General features: G+C 36.9%; 1 protein-coding gene across 6 annotated transcripts in view; it reads right to left on the bottom strand.

Moving 5' to 3' along the window:
- The window catches only part of stard13b (StAR-related lipid transfer (START) domain containing 13b), a 99164-nt gene that overhangs the window by 24027 nt on the left and 51612 nt on the right, over nucleotides 1–23525 (bottom strand). Inside the window, exon 1 of one of the 6 annotated variants that reach the window (XM_051862226.1) lies at nucleotides 12921–13190. The exons of 4 other annotated variants lie outside the window; for them this stretch is intronic. In XM_051862226.1, coding sequence (XP_051718186.1) covers nucleotides 12921–13083 — 163 coding nt within the window. In that variant the 5' untranslated portion in view covers nucleotides 13084–13190. Of the gene's footprint in view, nucleotides 1–5402; nucleotides 5490–12920; nucleotides 13191–23525 lie in introns of those variants that run through there. One more of the 6 variants, XM_051862229.1, reaches the window with a different exon arrangement.

Below are 23525 nucleotides of genomic sequence, written 5' to 3'. Positions count from 1 at the left end.
AGTGAACAAATCAGGCTGACCGATTCATTTATGAATCAGAGCTCAAATGATTCAAATATCTGGTCTCAAATAAACAAACAAACAAATAAAAACAAGCAAACAAATATTTCATTTTTGGAGGCTAAAATATGTGGTCACTGTGACTTTTATGGAAAGAACTGGGTGATACTATAAAATAACTCAGTTTTTGTTCTACAGCAAAAAAAAAAAAAAAAAAAAGGAAAGGAAAGTAATACAGATTTGAAATGGCATAATGGTGTGTAAATTATGGCAAAATCCCATTAAGATTAAAACTACACACAAAATAGATGAAGGCTATCAAAGAGCTATCAATGTTTAATGATATTTTTACATTGTGTCCATTATTCATAATGATATTGTGAATACTGACATCAGTGTGAATCTAAATGCAGCCGACATTGTTTGAATCCTAACAAAGAATGACAGCTTAAAATTATGTGTTTTTTTCAGGAGTCCTGCGCATGGTGGAAAAGCCTCGTCCAGTAAATATTTGGATCTCTTTGACCACGGAAAATCACTTTGGGTTGTTTGTCACACTGCACATTTGTGTAAAATATGATACACAACAGAATGTTCCTCCACAAAAGGGAAAAAAGGGAAATATATGGGAGGATTATAGTGTAGCCGTACACCAAATAAGCTCTTGACGTCTCTGCATCGCATGTCTTAAATTCACGGGCCCCATAGCTGTAAATTGATAGTACATTTCTGACTTTGTGGCTGCTGTGAACCATGCTAAAAAGCTACTGCAATGAAGCACGCCAGGACTTTACGGCAAAAACCGACACTCCTCCAGTTCCAAGTAAAACCGAGACATTCGTACTTTATCAACTTGCCTAACCACAGAGCAGCGACTCTAAGCTCCCCAAAAGGATTAGAAAGTAATATTCAATGCTCTGAATGTTACCAAACATCTGGGGAATGTAAAGTGTGACACTTTGTAAACTGGTTGCGGGTCTTTAACCAAAGTGAGGTGACAGGAAAAGTGCAGAAAGTATTTTGCAGCCTTTCTATTTCATCAAAAGCTCAGTTACTGTTTCTTGACAGTCAAAATATATTGAAAAGTTAAAGGGAAGCACTGACCAAAACATTTTAAGCTGTAGCCAAAAGTGTTAAGAAACTATAATTCAGAGATATAGAGCAGGTGTTCGCTTTCTGACCTCAGGGGTCAATATGTCCATCCGCCACACATGTCTTCCATTAAAACCTCTCAAGTAAGCAGCTATACAAGGAAAGGCAGCTCAACCTGAACCACAAGAATACCTCAAGACACCAGATCCCCTAAACAAGGCAAAAAAAAAATTAATCAGATGAGCTCCCTGAAAAATACATCTAGCAGACATTCTCTGTGCGCCAGATAAACACTTCCAGGCCATTTTCCCACATGCTAAAGTGTTTTGACAGCCATCTCAGGAGCTCCGATGTTTTATTATCATCTTGTATATTTCCAGAGAATTAACAACATTAACGTGACTTTCAGCAGAATTTCTTCATCAAAGTTTGTTGCCGTAAACCACTCAGTGAGTTCTGCTACCGAACACTCAAAGACTTACAGGAAGATCTGTTGGGAGAACCTCGAAAACCATGTTAAGACAAACAAATCGTGACACTTGACCCATCACAAGAAAGATGAACAAGTCCAGATAAAGAAGGAGAAAAATATACATCTATCAGACAATATCAAAACAATTCACTCTTGAAAAATAATAGTTCAAACGAAATGAAAATCAGGTCAGCATTTACTCACCCTCATGTCGTTCCAAACACGTTCCACTTTCTTTTTACTAGGGATGCACCGATACCATTTTTTAAGGACCGAGTACGAGTACCGATATTTTTTTCTGGTATACCGATGCCTATACATTTATTAATTTCTTTTCTTTTTTGGTGATGTTGCAGTTTTACAAGTACTACACAGTGAGACTAATGAATGTAGGACATCTTTATTATTACTGCAATGAAAAAAGTACTAATTTTTATGTGCTTGTCACAAACTTAAAGCACAAATTTCACAGCGTCCAATAACCTTCAAAGGGCATAATTACCAAAGTCATAATAATAATAATAATAATAATAATAATAATAAATCAAGTCTTTTTTAACCTGCTTTTTAAAAAGTGCTAAACTAATATTACAGAACATATAACATAACACTGTGAACCAATGTAAACACAACCTAGGGTGACCAGATTTCTCATGGTGGAATACGGGACGAGTGGGCAATATGACCATGATATGAGAAATTTTATTTCACGATATATATACATTCATTTAACATCTTTTGTTGTTTTATTAACATTAATGACAGACAAATATTTAATTAGGCTACGGTCCCTTTAAGACCGAATCCATGAATGTAATATACTGACACATATCCTGTTTTCACCCAAATGTTTACGTCCACTTAAGCCATAACCAACTGTATTTATGTGAGATACTCCACACGATGGGCATTTTGACAACTATTTGTGCATTTGACCATTCAGGCACAAGGAGAACCGAATTTTTTTTTTTTTTTTGAGTATGATCTTATCAATGAATCATTTGATTCGGTTTAGATCCATTACTACTTTATCTTGAACTCTTATGAACAAGACACAGAATTAGGGCAGATGTCAATATGTTCAGTAAATATCTGCATAAATTTCATTATTTTTCTAACCCAAAGCTATCCTATAACATCTTTTATGGTGCCTTTTTGCCCTTTTTGAAGCTTGACAGCTCTAGTCTCCATTTGTTGTAAGTTTTTACAATTTTGTCTACAAACCTGATTCCAAAAAAGTTGGGACACTGTACAAATTGTGAATAAAAAAGGAATGCAATAATTTACAAATCTCATAAACTTATATTTTATTCACAATAGAATATAGATAACATATCAAATGTTGAAAGTGAGACATTTTGAAATGTCATGCCAAATATTGGCTCATTTTGGATTTCATGAGAGCTACGCATTCCAAAAAAGTTGGGACAGGTAGCAATAAGAGGCCGGAAAAGTTAAATGTACATATAAGAAACAGCTGGAGGACCAATTTGCAACTTATTAGGTCAATTGGCAACATGATTGGGTATAAAAAGAGCCTCTCAGAGTGGCAGTGTCTCTCAGAAGTCAAGATGGGCAGAGGATCACCAATTCCCCCAATGCTGCAGCGAAAAATAGTGGAGCAATATCAGAAAGGAGTTTCTCAGAGAAAAATTGCAAAGAGTTTGAAGTTATCATCATCTACAGTGCATAATATCATCCAAAGATTCAGAGAATCTGGAATAATCTCTGTGCGTAAGGGTCAAGGCCGGAAAACCATACTGGATGCCCGTGATCTTCGGGCCCTTAGATGGCACTGCATCACATACAGGAATGCTACTGTAATGGAAATCACAACATGGGCTCAGGAATACTTCCAGAAAACATTGTCGGTGAACACAATCCACCGTGCCATTCGCCGTTGCCGGCTAAAACTCTATAGGTCAAAAAAGAAGCCGTATCTAAACATGATCCAGAAGCGCAGCCGTTTTCTCTGGGCCAAGGCTCATTTAAAATGGATTGTGGCAAAGTGGAAAACTGTTCTGCGGTCAGACGAATCAAAATTTGAAGTTCTTTTTGGAAAACTGGGATGCCATGTCATCCGGACTAAAGAGGACACGGACAACCCAAGTTGTTATCAGCGCTCAGTTCAGAAGCCTGCATCTCTGATGGTATGGGGTTGCATGAGTGCGTGTGGCATGGGCAGCTTACACATCTGGAAAGGCACCATCAATGCTGAAAGGTATATCCAAGTTCTAGAACAACATATGCTCCCATCCAGACGTCGTCTCTTTCAGGGAAGACCTTGCATTTTCCAACATGACAATGCCAGACCACATACTGCATCAATTACAACATCATGGCTGCGTAGAAGAAGGATCCGGGTACTGAAATGGCCAGCCTGCAGTCCAGATCTTTCACCCATAGAAAACATTTGGCGCATCATAAAGAGAAAGATGTGACAAAGAAGACCTAAGACAGTTGAGCAACTAGAAGCCTGTATTAGACAAGAATGGGACAATATTCCTATTCCTAAACTTGAGCAACTTGTCTCCTCAGTCCCCAGACATTTGCAGACTGTTATAAAAAGAAGAGGGGATGCCACACAGTGGTAAACATGGCCTTGTCCCAACTTTTTTGAGATGTGTTGATGCCATGAAATTTAAAATCAACTTATTTTTCCCTTAAAATGATACATTTTCTCAGTTTAAACATTTGATATGTCATCTATGTTGTATTCTGAATAAAATATTGAAATTTGAAACTTCCACATCATTGCATTCCTTTTTTATTCACAATTTGTACAGTGTCCCAACTTTTTTGGAATCGGGTTTGTATTATGTTCTATGGAAGACAGAAAGTCATACAGGTTTGGAACGAAATAAGTAAAAGATGGTGCTGCTTTTTATGGAGTTTTGTCATAACAATTTATCAAAAATAAGTGGACTAATTATTTATCTGTTTCTCAGTCACTTCCTCTATTTAGTCGTCATGTGTGAATGTTTTGAGCATACACAAAGCACAATGACAGCCAGTAACATATATGTTCAGTGTGTGAAAAACACCTCGGACACTTTTATAATGACATGTCAAATCTTTACACCTAAAATCAATACTGTTTCACAACTATTTTCCATGTCACGAACACAGAGTGTATCCTGTAATTCACGCTGCTCTGTGATATAAACACTCTCACGACGCTCTGCAATTTGGTTTTCCGTGCCAATGTCTCACAGCTGTAGGATGTTGCAATTATCAGCATACGTCTTGCTCTTGCTCCATAACAGGTTTAAAAGAAACGTGTCTATATATTGAAGAATAATGTTACTTACAAAAAAATAAATAAAAAAAATGGTACAATGGTACAATGATGGCATCAGATGGAAATGAATAGCATATTCAAGTAAAATGGTGTTCATATGGAACTTCCAGGTATTTCAAAAAATATTATTGTGCTATCAGGTTCACACGGTATTCCTTTTGCACATGGTATTATTATATATTACATATATTATTAAAAAAAAAAACACTACCCATATAAGCATTCTAGTTCTGTATGGATTATTTTGAGGTCAAATGGTTATAAAATGAAAATGCATTGAGGCCTGTGATGCATTTGACTGCAAATTCACATTTGCATCAGCAGGGGTCTCTCTTCATCTAAATACACTGTCTAAGCTGAGGGAAAAAGTCTTAAAATGTTTAAAAGAACATTTTCTCTACCAATAAGAATAAAGACAGTGATTCCATTACTTCTTGCAGTCAAACTTAATTACCATCATATATTAAAACATGCCAGCAGAATATTTGAAAAAGCCAACAAAGCACTATTCACTGAAAAAGAAAATAACTCAATTACCTTTAAATACATTCTTCATTCTATCCTTGAACAGACACTGAAATAATTCTCCGTCATTGGAGATTTATTAATCTCTCTCTGGCTTTGTCAGCGCCAGGGTTATATTTAGAAATGCAGAGAAAGTCACGACCCACAGGTCTGTTAATATGTCACGTCATCCATGGCCACTGCATTCAGACTCTGGCACACATTAGTGAAGACTGTCAATGATTTACCCTCATGTGACACAGATAACCCTTACCAGCTGTGCAGATGGGTGTAACAACAGCAACACATAAGCATCCATTATGTATTAAATACACATGGCATACAATTTATAAAGTTAAAATATGTGATTCATTGTAGGTATATACATAGGTAGGCGGCTATACATATATACATGTAGACTATACGTATACAGGTAGACTATACTCTTGCTTTTCTGCCAAATGCATAAACAGATTATATAATATTAATACATTATATTTATGTATATTTACAATATTTGATAATAATAATGATGATGATTTTACAAATATTTAAAATTAATAAACTATATATCTATATTTACAATTAACTATACATTATTTCAATTCTGAGTGATCTCACAAAGAGTTACATAGACTGCTGGGAACTTCTTAAGTAATGGATAGGATTGGTCTCATTCACTTTTAAAATAAATGGGTTTACCATCACAGCCGCTGATAGTTTGCCACTGGAAACATTTATCCATCCTCAGTACACACATTTTCGCCATGCCTCTTCTACCATCCATGAATGTCTCTAAATCTGGGGAACTCTAACACATCTGAGGAACTCTACTAAATTCTGAGGGAAAACCCACCAGACTCCATCCACACTGGACCAAAGCCACATCTAAGAACAAAACCTGGGGAGCCTTATGAGCTTTTTATTAAGTTCTCTGGAAATCATTTGTCCCCTTGACTAATGAGCACTCTGACTGGAAATCAACACTCATTTTCTTGTGGTTTCTTCAGAGTCTAAGGCCCCTCTTAGTTTTGAACTCTCAGGATATTACAATCTGATGATGTTCCAGATCAAATGTTTGCAACAGATCCTCTTGAGCAACAGACAAGCCACTGCTGATTTCAGAACTATGCTTCACCTCCCTACAAAAAATAATTAATCAGAGGGAGTTTTAGGCCTGATGGGCAGCATTGCAATTGAGCTCTTCGGAGAAGACCATTTCAATGAATTCGATATCTACCACTTAAGCATGCCAGCATTTGGCCATCCTGAGTGGCACTACGCTTTCAAAGAATGGGATATCTATCAAGTGAAGGAGCGAGAGAAAAGGTGAAGTGCTTTTGCTGTTTTTGGCTCGAGTGGCTCGGGCCTCTCCTCCACTTATACTTTCAAAAGCACAAAATGGGAACACAGAGGTCCACCATCATGTTTCTCAAAACATTCCCATCATGCAGCTCTAGTGGAAGCTCTCCCAAATGACCTGCTCACCCTCACAGCTAAGAACGTAGAAGGAAGAAAGGATGGATGGAAAACGACGGATTGAAAGAGCAATGGATGGATCAAAAGAGCAATGGACGGATGGATGGATGGATGGAAAGAGCAAATAACAGCAAATAACAAAAATAATATCTAGGTGCCCATAAATGTTAGAAGTCTATCGGTAAATTGTGTTTTTACGAAAGAGCAATGGATGGATCGAAAGAGGGATGGATGGATGGATGGATGGATGGATGGAAGGAAGGAAGGAAGGAAGAAAGGATGGATGGATGGATGGAAAGAGCAATGGATTGAAAGAGCGATGGATGGATCAAAAGAGTGATGGACGGACGGACGGACGGACAGATGGATGGATGGATGGATGGAAAGAGCGAAGGATGGATCGATAAAGCAATAGATGGATCGAAAGAGCGATGGTTGGAAAGAGTGATAGATGGATCAAAAGAGCAACAGATGGATGATGGATGGATGGATGGATGGATGGATGGATGGAAAGAGCAATGGATGAATCAGAAGAGTGATGAATGGATGGATGGATAGATGGATAGATGGATGGATGGATGGATGGATGGAAAGAGCGATGGATGGATTAAAAAAAGTGATAGATGGATGGATGGATGGATGGATGGATGGATGGATGGAAAGAGTGATGGATGGACCAGAAGAGTGATAGATGGATGGATGGATGGATGGATGGATGGATGGATGGATGGATGGATGGAAAGAGCGATGGATGGATTAAAAAAAGTGATGGATGGATCGAAAGAGTGATGATGGATGGATGGATGGATGGATGGATGGAAAGAGCGATGGATGGATCAGAAGAGTGATGGATGGATGGATGGATGGATGGATGGATGGATGGATGGATGGATGGATGGATGGAAAGAGCGATGGATGGATTAAAAAAAGTGATGGATGGATCGAAAGAGTGATGATGGATGGATGGATGGATGGATGGAAAGAGCGATGGATGGATTGAAAAAGCAATAGATAGATCGAAAGAGCGATGGATGGATGGATGGATGGAGCGATGGATCGAAAGAGCGATGGATGATGGAAAGAGTGATGGATGGATGGATGGATGGATGGATGGATGGATGGATGATGGAAAGAGTGATAGATGGATCAAATGAGCAACGGATGGATGGATGGATGCACCAGAAGAGTGATAGATAGATAGATAGATAGATACATACATAGATAGATACACAGATAGATAGAACATGGCTAACTTACACAAATATCCATTAAATCAAATTTCCATCAATAAATTAAAACAGTCAGAATAATTTGTTGTGGTCAGAATAAAAAAAAAAACTGAGCGTCACCCGTAAACACCATATTAAAAATTGTCACCCGCTCTAGAGCCTTGCGACCCCTGACACAAAGATCCAATGGCTGAGCGCTGTTTTCAAACCATTACTCTCAGAGAGGATGGGAGGTGACAGCAATACAACAGTGTGGTAATGATCTTTACAGGGAAGGCGGCGTTAGTGAGTTGTTAAGAGCTGTGTGGGAGAGGTCGGGTACGACACAGCCCTTGTCCTGAGTCCTGACCTCTGCACTGGATACAATAAATTAAGTATGACAACTAATTAGGCTTGGTTACAGTACACCTCTGTTGAGTTTTACTCTATCTTAGATGACACATTGTTTCTTAGTACCTCCCTCATGCCCAGTTTGATGGCTTGAGACCAGATATTTAAATTTAATGAGCAACAGGTGGTCAATTTTTATACCGCCAACGTGATTAAAATGACTCAGCTAAGTTCCTGGTCTGTTTCAATGTCATGAGATGGATTTTTATTGCTGTCAGCAGCCCTTGGCATTCTCATTAGCTATTGGCAAATCAAACATTTTTCCAAATTTTATTTTCTGGCATCTAGTCAATCGAATTACATACAGATGAAACTATTTTGGAAATATCTGCTAGCTCAACCTGGGGAGAAATATCAGAAACTATCATTTAACATTTTTTCCAGAGATATGAATAGCTCATTGATTTTATGCTTTGACAAAACGTGTATGTCTCCATGTATGAATGGGTGTTTATGTGTTCGGATGGGAATTTTTGAACATTGTGTGTGCAGCTGTAACAGATGTGTAGAGTGTCTGGTGTCCAGATGGGCATCTATTAAGAGGAAAGAACCTAAAGCACCACAGAAATCAAAGCAGCTCCATTACTATAAACATCACTAAAATATCTAGAGCTTCATTTCAGAGCTACCTCAAACACCAAAAGGAAAAAAAACAACATTTTGTGGAGACTCCGGCCAATTCTGATAGAGTCTTAAAGATAAGAAACAACATAAAGGATACTAATGTTGTCTTCTAGGCTGGAATGCTATATCTGAGTGGGAGAAACTAGAGCTCTACTTCCTGTCTATGTTTGCCACAACAGAACTTACATAATCACACACAGAGTAATTTCTCAGGTCTCAATTTAAATATATATATATATATATATATATATATATTAGCCTTTAAAAAATGTTGGAGGAATGCACTCTTATAGTCTTATAGTCTGAAATGCTCTTATAGTCTCATACCTGGCAATATATTGAACATTTATGATGATAGCTCAACATGTTTAGTCTTATTGTTTAAATCTAATTTTCTTGATTTTTTGCGAGTACCGTGCTTTACCATGCCTCAGAGAAAAACTCTATTTTGTGAAGTAGCTAACATAGCATAATCAGATGCAGCTTTATTTTTAGTAACAATAATACAGCATTTTCTCCATCATACGTTTTAAAATTAATTGCATGCCATTTATCAACAGAAACCATCCAGCATTTAATATGATATTCTAAAATCGATCTATCTTACTGCAGTGTGTCTCAAACAAGTGTTTCACAGCAGCCACAGAGTGAACGCACAGAGTAACTTTATAACATAATTTTCAACACACTCAAATATATCTAATATGATAAACAGAGCTGTGTTACCTCATATGCTTGACCAAAAAAGCGGAAGTGGCGCCGGCGACTGTGGCATAATATAAGTTCCGCTGCTTGCGGCGTGTGTTGTGCAATCGCTCCAGCGGCCTCGTTCAGCTCCCACAACACTCGGTCCTGCTCTGCTTCATACTACAGTAACGTTAATAATTGCATCCATGAACATGATTTCTTCCCGAGTCCTATCCCAATTGTTTTCAATATATATATACTGTATATGTATATATAGGAGCGGAGAAGTTCATTCTCAAATTTGCTGGTCAAAAAGCAACCAACAAGAGCTTATTTTTGGTCAAATGTTAATAATATAATGATACATGCAATTATTTGACCATATAAAAAGCCACAATATCAACTTTAACAATACAGTGTTTTCTTTTTTTTTGGAGATACAAGGTTTGCGCACGACAGAGATGATATACACAAAATAAATAAATAGACTCTGGGTATTTGTCTCTTTCTTAGTTTGGCCCCTCAGTGTCATCAAAACAGAGTAGGTGGAATTTATGTGTTTTGAGCTTTTTGCCTCCAACCCCCCTTAGAGGCTGAACTCACACTCTCCAGCACTATGCCAACATACAGGAAACATCCTTCAGGAGGAAAAACCTTTACTGTGTAAACAAACAATACTTCAGATTTTTTTATTGGTTGTACGTGACTGACATAAACAAGAACTTTCTATAATATACTATATATAGGTTAAATGTCCATAAAAACTTGTGAATGGACTTCCTGTTTGGAAAGGATTTGTCCTATTCCTTTTCCACAAACATGCAGCCCTCACAAACCTACAGCAGATCCATCAGGATATGACGCCACCTTAACACAACAAATAAGGAAGGCATTAAATAACAGTAGTTGTCTGTCTTGTGTTCCACCTAAACTAGATACCCCTGATGACAAACTAGACACCACAAATTCAAGAGGACAAGACCCAACACGCCCTGCCGTGCACCTTATCACAGCCCATCAAGATCTGAACGTGAGACGTTGGCCTATACCCGCATTTCTGAGAACGTCTCCCTCCAAAAACAACATTCTGCGTCAGGTAACCTAAGAACTCTCAAGAAACATTCTAGGAAACAACTCTGAGGTCAGTTAAAGATTGTCCACATGAGTGACATAAAAATGGGAAAGACAAATCACAAATGAGACCTCTTTAATCTTTCTGATTAACACAAGAGTTATATTAATAAATATCCTGACGCATCCGACCTTTATAATGGCAGTGAACGGGACCAATGAGTATGAAGCTCAAGAAAGTGCATCCATCCATTATAAACATACTCCACACGGCTCCGGGGGTTAATAAAGGCCTTCTGAAGCGAAGCGATGCATGCGTGTAAGAAAAATATCCATATTTAACAAGTTATAAAGTCAAATATCTAGCTTCCGCCAGACTGCCTTCTGTATTCAACTTACAAAGTGTAAGACTCTCGCAGTTCAAAACACTTACGCTACGTCCTATGCCTTCCCTATTCAAATTACGAAAAAAGCGTAACTGACGCAACGTCTCATTTATTTCTCTTGGAATTAAATGACATTAAAAAGAAAGTGAACTGATGATTCTGCTGAAGCATTCTAAAACTTGTTTACTACAAAAAAGGACTCTGGTAATCTCACGTCTCCTCTAGAGTTTCAAAAGAGATTTCAAAAAAGTTGTGGTCAGATGAGCCAAAACACCAAAGTCTGCCATCAAAAGTGATATTTCAATATGAACTCATATGATCAAATTCTTCTGAAAGCAAATGATCTGACCTATGTATGGAATCAAATTCAATAACTCTAAACTCACAAATGTGATTGCTTTAATATATTTCAATTGTTTCTCCTTGAAAGCAATGAGGTTAAAAAGAGAGTGAACTGAGACTTTGGCTGAAGGATTCTGCTCCTAACAATTTGTTCCAACAATTTGTCTCCTTTAGTGTTTCAAAGGAAATCTCAAAACAGTGTCAAATTGTGCTCAGATTAGCCAAAATATCAAAATCTGCCATCAAAATTCCAGAGATTTCAATATGAAATCTAAATTTACAACTGAAATTTCTTTAATATCTCAATTATTTATCCTAGAAGGTAATGAGATCAAAAGGAGAGGGAACTGAGATTTTGTGGAATTGTTCTGAATCTTAATTTTGTTTCCTGCAAAAAAAAAAAAACTCTCCCCTAGACTTTCAAAAGAAATCTCTCAAACTGTGCTCAGATTAGCCAAGATACCAAAGACTAAAATGTCTAAAATTTTAGTATGAACTCAAATATTTCTCATCAGATTATTACAAAACCACAATTTTGAAAGCTTTTGAAACTTTTACTATATGTTGACAATTATCCCATTTGTCAATATTTCTATCTCTCCTGAGGAACTTTAGGTGAGACATATCAGCTGATGCTTCAAACATAACGCCATTAAGTCTCATACAGTTTTTCACTTAGATGAAATGTACAATTACAGGTATAAAGGAAGAAAAAGGTGTTATCTTTAAGAATATGTTAAGTGAGGGCAGCTCTTCAAAAGAGTGAATGGTCTGTCAAGGTCTTAATCACCCTGTAATGTCTGCAGACCCCCTCAGGTAAACTCTCATCAATGAACACAAAGCAAAGGGGAGGAGCTAAGATGTAAGGCTCACCATTGTCTTCAGCTGAAAACAACAGCTGGAGGTGTGATGGTGACAAATAAGAGAGTCCTCACTAAATATACTTTTTTTTCTGCCTCAATATAATGCAATATAAATAAAATGCTATGAAGAAATTAACTACATAAGGTTAAGAGTCAAATGAAGGTTCGAAGGTCAAGCTAGGGTTGGTTACGTGTAACTGAGTTCATTAGTTTCTGAATGTCTAACTAGAGATGAATCAGTCACAGAAATATGCATGGGAAATCTGAGGCCTGACACTATCTGACACATAGTTTGAGACCGTTCCCAATTAACTGAAACAAATTGTGACAAAGTAAAGGGTATACTATCACAACAAAGACTGGATATGTCTTTATGCTTTCAAAAAGTTCTCAAACACAATGTAAATATACATTGTGTTAGAAAGTCCAAGAACATAAAATCGTATATAACTTATGCCATGTTGTTCCACCTGGTCATACCTGCCGCTTTCCTCTTAAGCAGCTGCTGGCGGGCAATGATCCTGCCTAGCCTGTACCCGGAGCGTCGTCTGAGGTGGTCCATCCTCAGGTAAATATCCTGTGTCTCTGGGGTCATGTTGCCCAGGCATTCACTGCTCTCAGTGCGCGGCAGCTCCCTGTACATGATCACACAATATAAAACAACCAGCACCCCCTCTCCCTGAGAAAAAAAAACCTAAAACAGTCACACAACTGTCCGTCTGTCCAACAACAACCAAACACGTGTGAGATGTGAGTCCGTAGAGCTCTAGAACCTGGGAGGAGAGCCAGCTGTCAGCCCCACCCCCTGTTTGAGTCACATGGCTAGAGGTGAGCCAATGAGAAGCTAGGACAGAGGGGGCAGGCCTTGTGGCTGAGCTGAATTCAAGGTCTGTGCAAGTGCTGCTCAGTTCAGGAGGGAAATATAAATACCAGAGGAATGCCTGTGAACTGAGCGAGTGGAGAAAGCTGGAGAGCAGGGGGCCGTGGGAGGGGAAAAAGAAAAACAGCGTGGCTAAGAGAACCACCCAGAGCAAAAAGAACAAGCCTGCTGCTGTGAAGCCCCATTCAGGTGCCAAGTTTGCTCAGGAGGAGTTTGTTGGTTGGGAAAAGAGAAAGGAAGAGTGGCAGAAAGAAAGAAAAGTTTGGTCTTATAGACTATTAACTTAAAGTAGTAAGCCTTTCTTCCTTTTTGTGACATATACCCAAGTGAAATGGCTTCTCAAATAAGAAAAAAAAAATGTAGGACGGGACTTGATTTTTGTCCATGAAGAATTGATTGGATCATTGTGGTTTGCTGTTGCTGTTATGTCATGTGAGTGACAGGTTGCCCCTCCCTTGCGCCAGTAAACACGTCATCAGAGAAGAGATGTCACTGCAAGTAGGAGGGAAAGTTATTTGATTAAAGATTACAATGGCGCATGAATAAAATAATAAAAATAATTATGTGCATGGATAAATCATTTATAATAAATTCTACAATATTCAATAAAAAGTCCCAGAAGTGACTAAATTGGCTGTAGAGGTAAAAAAAAAAAAAAGGTGTCTTGTTGGTAAACTCGATCCCCAACCCCCTATTTGCTCTAAGCACAGTGGGGCTTCACCTTGTGAAACAGCCATTCATGCTAAAAAGGACATTTCACACATTAAAATAGGTTGTAAAGGAAACACCTTAACTGTAATTCAAATACAAAGACCTTTCTTTATGCTGTAATATGTGCACTTACCACCTGGCCTGAATTTCCTGGCATATTTCTAAGTCCCCCTGGCCTGTAGTCAATAATTTTATCTCTTAAAACTCATCTTTGGTCACCAAAGTGACATATTTAAAAAAAATTTCCTGTGGATAAAATTTCTTCATGCCTTAAAATAGCCTGAATGTAACTCTACACCCTTGCCTCATTTAGTATACACGGTTCTATGAATTTCAAATTAGCCCCGCCTCCTCTCAGTAGCACGAGCTCAGAGATCTGCTCGGTCAACTTTATCGGTATATGGTATCGCTTCTTACAATGGACACATGACGGTAATTAATATTAACCTTTTCCTTGACTACATTATCAAACAGCTGCTAATAATGTGTTGCTAATGTTACAAACCATGTTTCTGTTCATCATCTGAGTCAGATAGTTGCCTTCTAAAAACGTCAGTAGAGAAAGTTCATCATAACATAGTAATATACATCATACACCCACTATATTGCAAAATCTACCGATTTTTTATATCAACAGAAAAATATACTGGGATAACCTTCTGTTGAGACTGGTTAATGATATGCTAAAGCCCGCCGGCACGTTGACATGATTGGTTACAAGGTACTTTGTGACGTCACAAACACCAGCGATTTTGAAATTGTCTTTAAATCACTGCAGTTTTAAAGAGAAAATATTCAGTAATGGTGTTGACTTATGAATTTGCACATGGTTTGCCTTAAAGCATATTAAAAACACCACATAGACATTAAATAACATTAAAAACTTGATTTTCACCACAAGGGTTCTTTAAAACATGGTGCCAAAAAATAAAAAATAAAAACATAAATAAATAAGTGAGTAATAACATGTTAATACACTTAGCTCTTAGGTCCACTTACATTATTAAAATTAAAATAATGAAATAATAAAAAAGAGATTAAATATAATTAAATTAATAATTTAAATAATAATAAAAGTACTTTAATATATTGTATGACAATTACATAACTATGTACGTTTATTTTAATATTTTTTAGCTATTATTGCGTTAAAAATAGAAAAAAAAAAAATGTATGTATATTAGTTATTGGACACAAATCAAAAATAATCAGTTATAATCAAGGCACAGCAGTCAATCTCTAATGTTTTGCTTTCCTCATTAACTTATATTTAAAGGGATAGTTCACCCAAAAATGAAAATTATCCCATGATTTACTCACCCTCAAGCCATCCTTGGTGTATATGACATTCTTCTTTCAGATGAACACAATCAGAGTTCTGTTAAATAATGTCCAGGCTAATCCATGCTTTATAATGGCAGTGGATGGTGGCCCAAATTCTAAAGACAGAAAAAATGCACCCATCCATTATAAAAGAAGTCCACACGGCTCCGGGGGGCTAATAAAGGTCTTCTGAAGCAAAGCGATGCGTTTGTGTAAGAAAAATATCCATATCTAAAACTTTATAACCTGTAATCTCTAGCTTCCGCTAACTGTCATACGTGCGTTCACGAGAGAGTGGCGTCCCACGCAGCGTGAGCTCCGGTGAGAATATGCTAGTCTCACGAGAACCAAGTTGTGTACAGCAAAGGAAATCCACACGAATTGTTTGAGCTAAACTTTTATTAGAGTTAAAATGCTGATTTCTTGTGAATATCCAGGTTGCTTCAACAAAACTAAAGTCTTGTGATTACGTACGCCGACATCAAAGGGAGATGCGCCATTTCACAAATTCCCTGTAAAGGATCTGGAGCGATTGAAGTTATGGCTGCTCGCTATTCGCTGAGATGTAAACACACCCGTGGAAATTTATTTTATAAACGCGTGCTGTGCAGTCAACATTTTCGCTCCGAGGATTACAAGGCAGAGAAGAGTGGAAGTACAAGACGACTTCTGAAATCGTCAGCTGTGCCTACGCCTGCGCTGTTGTTTCAGCCAAATGAGGTATATATTCAACAAATACTGTAATGTGATTGCTATATGAAGTGTTTAAGTAATCGCTCATGTAACTGTTGTAAAGTTTTTTTTTAATTATTTTTTTTTAATCTCTACATGCAGTTTAACATCTAAAACTAGCACAACTCAGTATTCCACCAACCTGACTGTAAAACAAACGTATAGAGTGAATACAGCTAGCCCACACCTATAACAACAAAATATTTACACACACACAAAAAATACTGCTCCTGCAGCCTTCTCCTTCTCCCGGAGTTCCTGGTCCGTATTCCAGTTCAAACAAATATGGCTGGGCAAAAAACTCAGTCTCCTTATGGCTTATATCGAAATCCTCCGACATTTTTTTTTTTTACAAATCCTAGTTTTGTACTTTTAATTCGTGACTGGTATTTTGTTTTGCTCTCTCCTCTGCACTTCTTTGTTCGTCACCGGAGCTCACACTGCGCCTGCGTCCTACGTCATAAGCTGGGACACCACTCTCTCGTGAACGCAGTTAGCGGAAACTAGAGATTACAGTTTATAAAGTTTTAAATATGGATATTTTTCTTATGCAAACGCATTGCTTCGCTTCAGAAGGCCTTTTTTAACCCCCTGGAGTCGTGTGGACTTCTTTTATAATGGATGGGTGCAATTATTTGGACTTCAAATTTTGGGCCACCATCCACTCCCATTAAAAAGCATGGATTACCCTGGACATTATTTAATATAACTCCAAATGTATTCGTCTGAGAGAAGAATGTCATTATCACCTAGGATGGCTTGAGAGTGAATAAATACATTTTTGGGTGAACTATCCCTTTAATAAATGCTGATGCTTTCAGAAAGATAATTGAGATCTATATGAATTTTGTGCAATACAAATTTCCTTTCTAGGTAGTTGCTTTGCAAGTACCAATAAAGCAGATAACTCATGTCACATGTGTACATGAATCTAATGTACATGAATATAAATGTAGTGTAACTAAAATACCTATGGTGAACGTAATTCATAAAAAAATGTAAGGCACTCACAGTTTAGCTATACTAAAGCAATACTAGCTATACTAAAGGAAAAAATGCATAATTCTTTGAATTATGAAAATGAATGAATGGAAGCATCTGTTCCATTGCTGCATGGAACAACCAGAGTCTTCAGACTGAAAATAGACTCCATTTCAGTCTGAAAATAATTCCACCCTCTGTTCACAAACTCCATCTCTCTTAAGGCACTAGAGAACAGCATACAGTTACTGTTAGCATGTGTTATATGCCTCTCGCTCCTTGTCTGTGTGTGAGCGAGCACATAAACACATGAACAGGATACGAATGGGCAAGATAAACACATTCTGTGCCCCCTCCCAGACTGGCACACACTAACCATACTAGAAACCACACAAAGACCGCAATTCAACCAGCGCCTGCAATTCTGCAGCTATTTATACATAAACTACCCCTATCCCTCACTCCAACGCCCCTCACCACAGGAAAGTTTTCATGTTTTCTACTCTGTCACGGTTTTTAAGACCTTCTGCTCAGGTTGTGTCGCTACATTAAAAATGATCTCATATGTTGACCCAAAGCTTGAGCTTATAAACGAGGTACAGTTCGTGCTCTTGCAATCTAATGATGTACAAAGGTGCTCTTTTTACTATAGGTGTAACTTCCTGAGAAGGAGTTTGAGTGATCGACCAACTCTCTAATGGTGTGATTTGTTTTCCACATAGAACCACACAGATGATTCATGTTATTATCTACATAAAATGTTAATATATATAAAATGATACCAATAAAATGACTCACTTCAGGACAGAGTGTTAAACAGGCCGGCACACAATAATATTCCATTGAATTTTTTGTTTTTGGCCACAGTATAAATGATTAACAATTAACTGCTTTAAATATTTCAATGCTTGTGTTTAGTAATCCTTCAGTCAATGACAGCTTACTCCAGTTTTGGCACAGGTTTGGTTTAATTGGAGGAAATGGGTGGTTATAAGTGTACTATGCACTTCGCTGACCTTATTTTACAGCACAATGAGCCAGAGTTAAAAACTAAATCAGCTATTATAACATCATATATCATAATTTCAATCACTTTAATTGGTCTATATAAACATTTAATGGTATCTTTAATGGTTTTGCATGGAAATGGCTCACAAATACTCTCTGATTGATAAAGCACTGAAATAAAATGAAATAAAACTCTTTAACAAACTTTAAACAAACATTTAAAACAGCTACAACTAGTGTAGATCAGTCAAATCAATTATAAGATAATTATTTCAAGATAGCAAGAACAAGGACAGGTTTTTGTAACTACACCTACTGCTACTATTTTGAGTGATAACAAATCTAGACTTTATTCCTTTATTAATTACTGGCCAAGATTGCCCTTTAGATTGTCACTTCTCCAACATATTTTAGCTTTATGTATGAGAAGATGTGTTATTGAAAACAGATCAAACATCATTGTCATGCAGAACTGAGTACTTTGCCAGATTTAGCTCAATATTCAGAGCCAAACTTGCCACTGCCAAGTCTCTCATCATCTCTATACTGGAGCCAAAGATGAATGTCTGACAGCTCTCAGAATAAATGTATGCAAAAGTGGAGGAGAGAACAGACCCTCCTCACCACTCGCCAAAGAATGCACATTCCACATGCTCTCTCTCTCTCCTTCTCTCTCTTTCTATCTCTCATTTGAAGGGACACTTTAGAAAGTTTGCAGTAATAGGATTATTAGGCCCACTATTATTAGTTTAAAATAAACAATTCTTAAACTACATATCCAAATTTTGAAAAATAATATCACTATACCAATTACAATAATAATTTGGATGCAAACCCATTTTCAAAAGGGGTCACAACAATTTTCCTATTTATTGACATATTGTACCATTAAAACCTCCTCATCCTCCTCATCATAAACAGAGCAGTTATTTAATCATGCTCCAAAAACAGCTCGTTTGGATATTGTGGGGTCTGTGGCGTCATATGGGCAAATACATTTGCATATGACTGCCTCCAGAGCAAGACATCAGCGAATAGTTATACTTCATCGCACCATAGGCTCCGCCCACTATCGTTCAGTCACTTAATGGCTGACACCTGTCAACACCAGATGCGAGCGTCACGTCAAAAGCAAATAGATTATAATCACTAACTATACACTGCATACAGTATACAGATGCGCGTTCAATTTTTGACATACTCCACGCGCTTGAGTCTGCTGACAACTATGGAAGCTTGTTTCCACCACTAAATAAAAAAATTTAAAAAAGGTAATTGCGACTTTTTTTTATCTCACAATTTTGACTTTTATTCTCGCAATTGCAAGTTTGCATCTCACAATTCTGACTTTTTTCTCAGAATTTGAGATATAAACTCACAATTGCATCTTATAAAGTCAGAATTGCAAGATATAAACTCGCAATTCTGACATTTTTCTCAGAATTGAGAGTTTATATCTCTCAATAAACTCACAATTCTGAGAAAAAACGTCAGTCTTTTTTTCCCTCACAATTGGACATTATAATACGCAATTGCAAGTTTATACCTCGCAATTCTGACTTTATATCAGGCAATTCTGACTTCATAACTTGCAATTATGAGTTTATATCATGCAATTCTGACCTTATATAATGCAATTCTGACTTAATATCACACAATTATGACTTTATATCAAGCAATTCTGACTTTATAATATGCAATTCTGACTGTATCACGCAATTCTGACCTTATATAATGCAATTCTGACTTAATATCACACAATTCTGACTTTATAACTCACAATTATGACTTTATAACTCAGCAATTCTGACTATATCATGCAATTCTGACTTTATATCGCAATTCTGAGAAAAAAAGTCAGAATTATGAGATATGAACTCGCAACGGCGAGAAAAAAAGTCAGAATTGTGAAATAAGAAGTCGCAATTACCTTTTTTTATTTTTTATTTCATGGCAGAAACAAGCTTCCATAGACAACAGGACAAATGGAAGAGTGAAAGAACATTCACTTTGACATGGCCTGTTTAAACAGCTCATTTGCGACTCTGTACAGACTTTGGAAGGATACCAAGTGTATAGTTTATTTTTAATGGCGTCAAAGGATTACGTCACGTTGGAGGACATGTTTGTTCAGAGCATTTGACTGCAGATTGTTTTGTAAACAAGGAAAAGTGTAATGGAGAGTTCGCAAAGAAACTTTTGCTGAAAGAGGAAGCATCCAACTGTAGCTGATCTGACAGCAGCTGTACCGTAAAGCGTAAGTAAACAATTCATAATGCTCTGTCTGTATATGACGTTTTATATGGAGAATGTTTTCAAAACACTTACTTGCATGCAGTAGCGAGGGGACATTGATTTCCTATGCACTGATGTTAGCTAATCATAACAGTGGCCGTTTACTTGCAAGCCGTAACAGGAGCCGCCCCTTAAAAACGAATTTCAGACAGAGTGTCAGAGTGGGGGTTGAAAATATTTTTTTCTGCATATATATTTGTTTTTGTGCGAGAAAAAAAAAAAAAAAAAAAAAAGCTTTATTAACATTAAGTGAACCTCAAGAAACATTTTAAAATAATAAAAAAAATCCATGTCATGAATCCTTTAAAGATTTCTAATGGTATATTGGCTGTCAAGATTATTACAATTATTACAATCAACATGAAATTAAAATTGCTTGTCATACTGCTCTAATTAACTTTTAGTTTCACTTACATTATCTTAAAAATATAAAATAGCAAAAGAATCAAAAAATAATAAATAAATAAATAAGCAAATACATACATACACAGGAATGATAATAAAAGAATAAGATAAATTAAAGATCAATAAATAATGGAATACATATATAATACACAAGAAGATAAGAAAAGTATTAAAAAAGATAAAGCTAAATAAATTAATGAAGTAATAAGCAAATGGATGGATGGATGGATGAATGAAGAGTAGTATTAGTTCTGGCAGGTCACGTTAGTCAAGCTCGCATCAGCTGACTCTCTTCGAATCAGACTGTCATTTGTCTTGATTTATGTTGTTAGATTAAATTACTGTCATAAAAAACATAAATTATATCTGTAATACATTTCCCAACTGTATGCTAACTGTCAATGATCTGTGATGATAGTAGTGCTGACAGAAATAAATAAATAAGACAAGGTTGTTTTTTTGTTTTTTTCTGGTGACAAAAACCTCATTCTTAAAAAAATTATAATAAAGCAAACCCAAGTTCCTCATTGTTGACAGATCAAAGCTTCCAGAAGGCCCTCAACACTTGCACTCATGTGCGACGTTATTCTAGATAGATGATAGAAGGCGAAGCTACTGCTCCATATTCAACCTAGCTGTCTCAACACGTTTGAACTCAATGGCAACAGCATAAAAGAAATCTCAACCTCAGATCTTTAAAGAGCGCAGTGGATGTTTTTTTGGATGTTATACAGACAGCGCTACTTCACAGTCATCTTGGTACTTCATTTGTGTATTTTTCCACTAGCTGAGGCAAAAGCCAGAAGCATCTGCCAAGAAAGCGTAACTGTATTTGTACACCTTCATGAATTAATAGCTACATTTTGATGGAAACAAAAATAAACAGTTTTGTGGCTTCCACAATCAGGTCAGATGAGGATTATCCACAAGAGAGGCCTGTCAGAATGACAGCTGATTCCTAATAAAGTGTCCTGGCTGAGGAACTCCGGTCTGGGATGCTGACTCCACAACTTGGGCGTACAGAGAGATATCAACACAGCCAGTGGAAAGAAAAGTTATCGGCATAATATTTACTCTGTGGGTTTCTGGGAAGGGCCGCTGAACATGGGCAGTTGCCAGATAAAACCAGCAGGTGCGTGAGATTCGCTCCAGGCAGGGAGAGACGGCAGACAACGAAATGTTTCTGCTGTCTCCTCTGAATTCTGGTTTGATTGAATCTCCCATTGAAAATGTCAAAGCTGCATCACATTTATGAGTTTCCTCTGCTTTAAGGAATCTGGTCCTTTCTTTAAGCGTAACTTTATATGGTAACACCGACTGGACCGAGTGCAAAACAAGCTAAATGTTGTTGTAATCAGTCTTTCCCGTGGCCATGATAGCTGTTGCCTTTAGTTTAAGTGGCTCTTTTGTAAATGGCTTGTCAGGAGATTTGAATGATGCCTCAGTGTGCTAGCCTATGAAAGTGTTGAAATGGATACCAAAATGCAACCAATAATGCAATCCTACACAAATCCCTTGTTCTACAGTATGTGGGATGCCATGCTTTAGTCTTGGATGCCACACTCACGGATGGCCCACTAATTCTCTTATATGCACTGACTGAACACAAAATTGGGAAACGCTGGCTGAAATAGCAGGTTATAATCTGAATGGCTGTAATGCAACTTTAACGATATCAGGTTGGTACAGCGAGCACTTTTGAGAAAGAAATAATCACTAGATAAGCCAAATTTTGTACGGTTAACATCAATTCTTTGAAAAAAAAATGTTGTGAAATTATCACTATTTATTACTTTAGGAGGGAAATTTGAACCTTTTTTTTTCTCCATGCTAGCTTATTATTGTGGTATAATCTATTTAATAGATAAACTCCACCACAATAATCACAAAAACAATAAAATAAATACATTTTAAAAAAATTGTAATTGGTTGCTTTTCCTGTCTGTCAGTCTTCCTGTCTAAATATGTGGTTCTTGGCCAAAATAAGCTATTATTTGAACAAAATCAAAATTTTAGGGGTTTTTGAAAAAAATTAATACTTTCATTCAGCAAGGAAGCATTAAAAATGGCAGTAAAGGCATTTATAATGTTACCAAAAAATCTATTTCCAATAAATGAGGTTCTTTTGAACTTCCTATTCATCAAAGAATCATGGTTTGCACAAAAAAATTAAGCAGCGAAACTGTTTTCAACACTGATAATAATAAGAAATGTTTCTTGAGCATCAAATCATCATATTAGAATGCTTTCTGAAGGATCATGTGACATTGAAGACTGGAGTAATGATGCTGAAATGTCAGCTTTGCTATCACAGGAATGAAATATATAACGTTATTTATATATTTCACAATTTTGCTGTTTTTACTGTATTTATAATCAAATAAATGCAGCTTAAGTGACTTCTTATCGACCCCAAACTTTTGAACGCTAGTGTATAAATAGTCAGTTTCAAATTGTCTAAAACTTTGTTTTAAATGGGACAAAACTGAAAGGTGGAGCTCTATCTGCAACAATATCCTTCATGGTTGAACTTTTAATAGAGGCTCAAGTCAGACAGAAATATACCCCTCTTGGGAGCCACACTGATCTTTCCACCGTCATGCCTCAAAGGGCTCCTCATTGTTTGGCATGTGTATAAACAGCCAGGCCAGATCGTGCGCATGACTGCCACCTACAAAGCACATCACATCACTGAAATACATATATGGAAATGAACCTGATAAGCATGCCAACAATGCATCAATATTTCA

The sequence above is a fragment of the Ctenopharyngodon idella genome, chromosome 15, assembly GCF_019924925.1.
Source record: "Ctenopharyngodon idella isolate HZGC_01 chromosome 15, HZGC01, whole genome shotgun sequence".
In the NCBI taxonomy this organism is placed as follows: Eukaryota; Metazoa; Chordata; class Actinopteri; order Cypriniformes; family Xenocyprididae; genus Ctenopharyngodon; species Ctenopharyngodon idella.
This window is presented reverse-complemented; position numbering and strand designations above follow the sequence as displayed.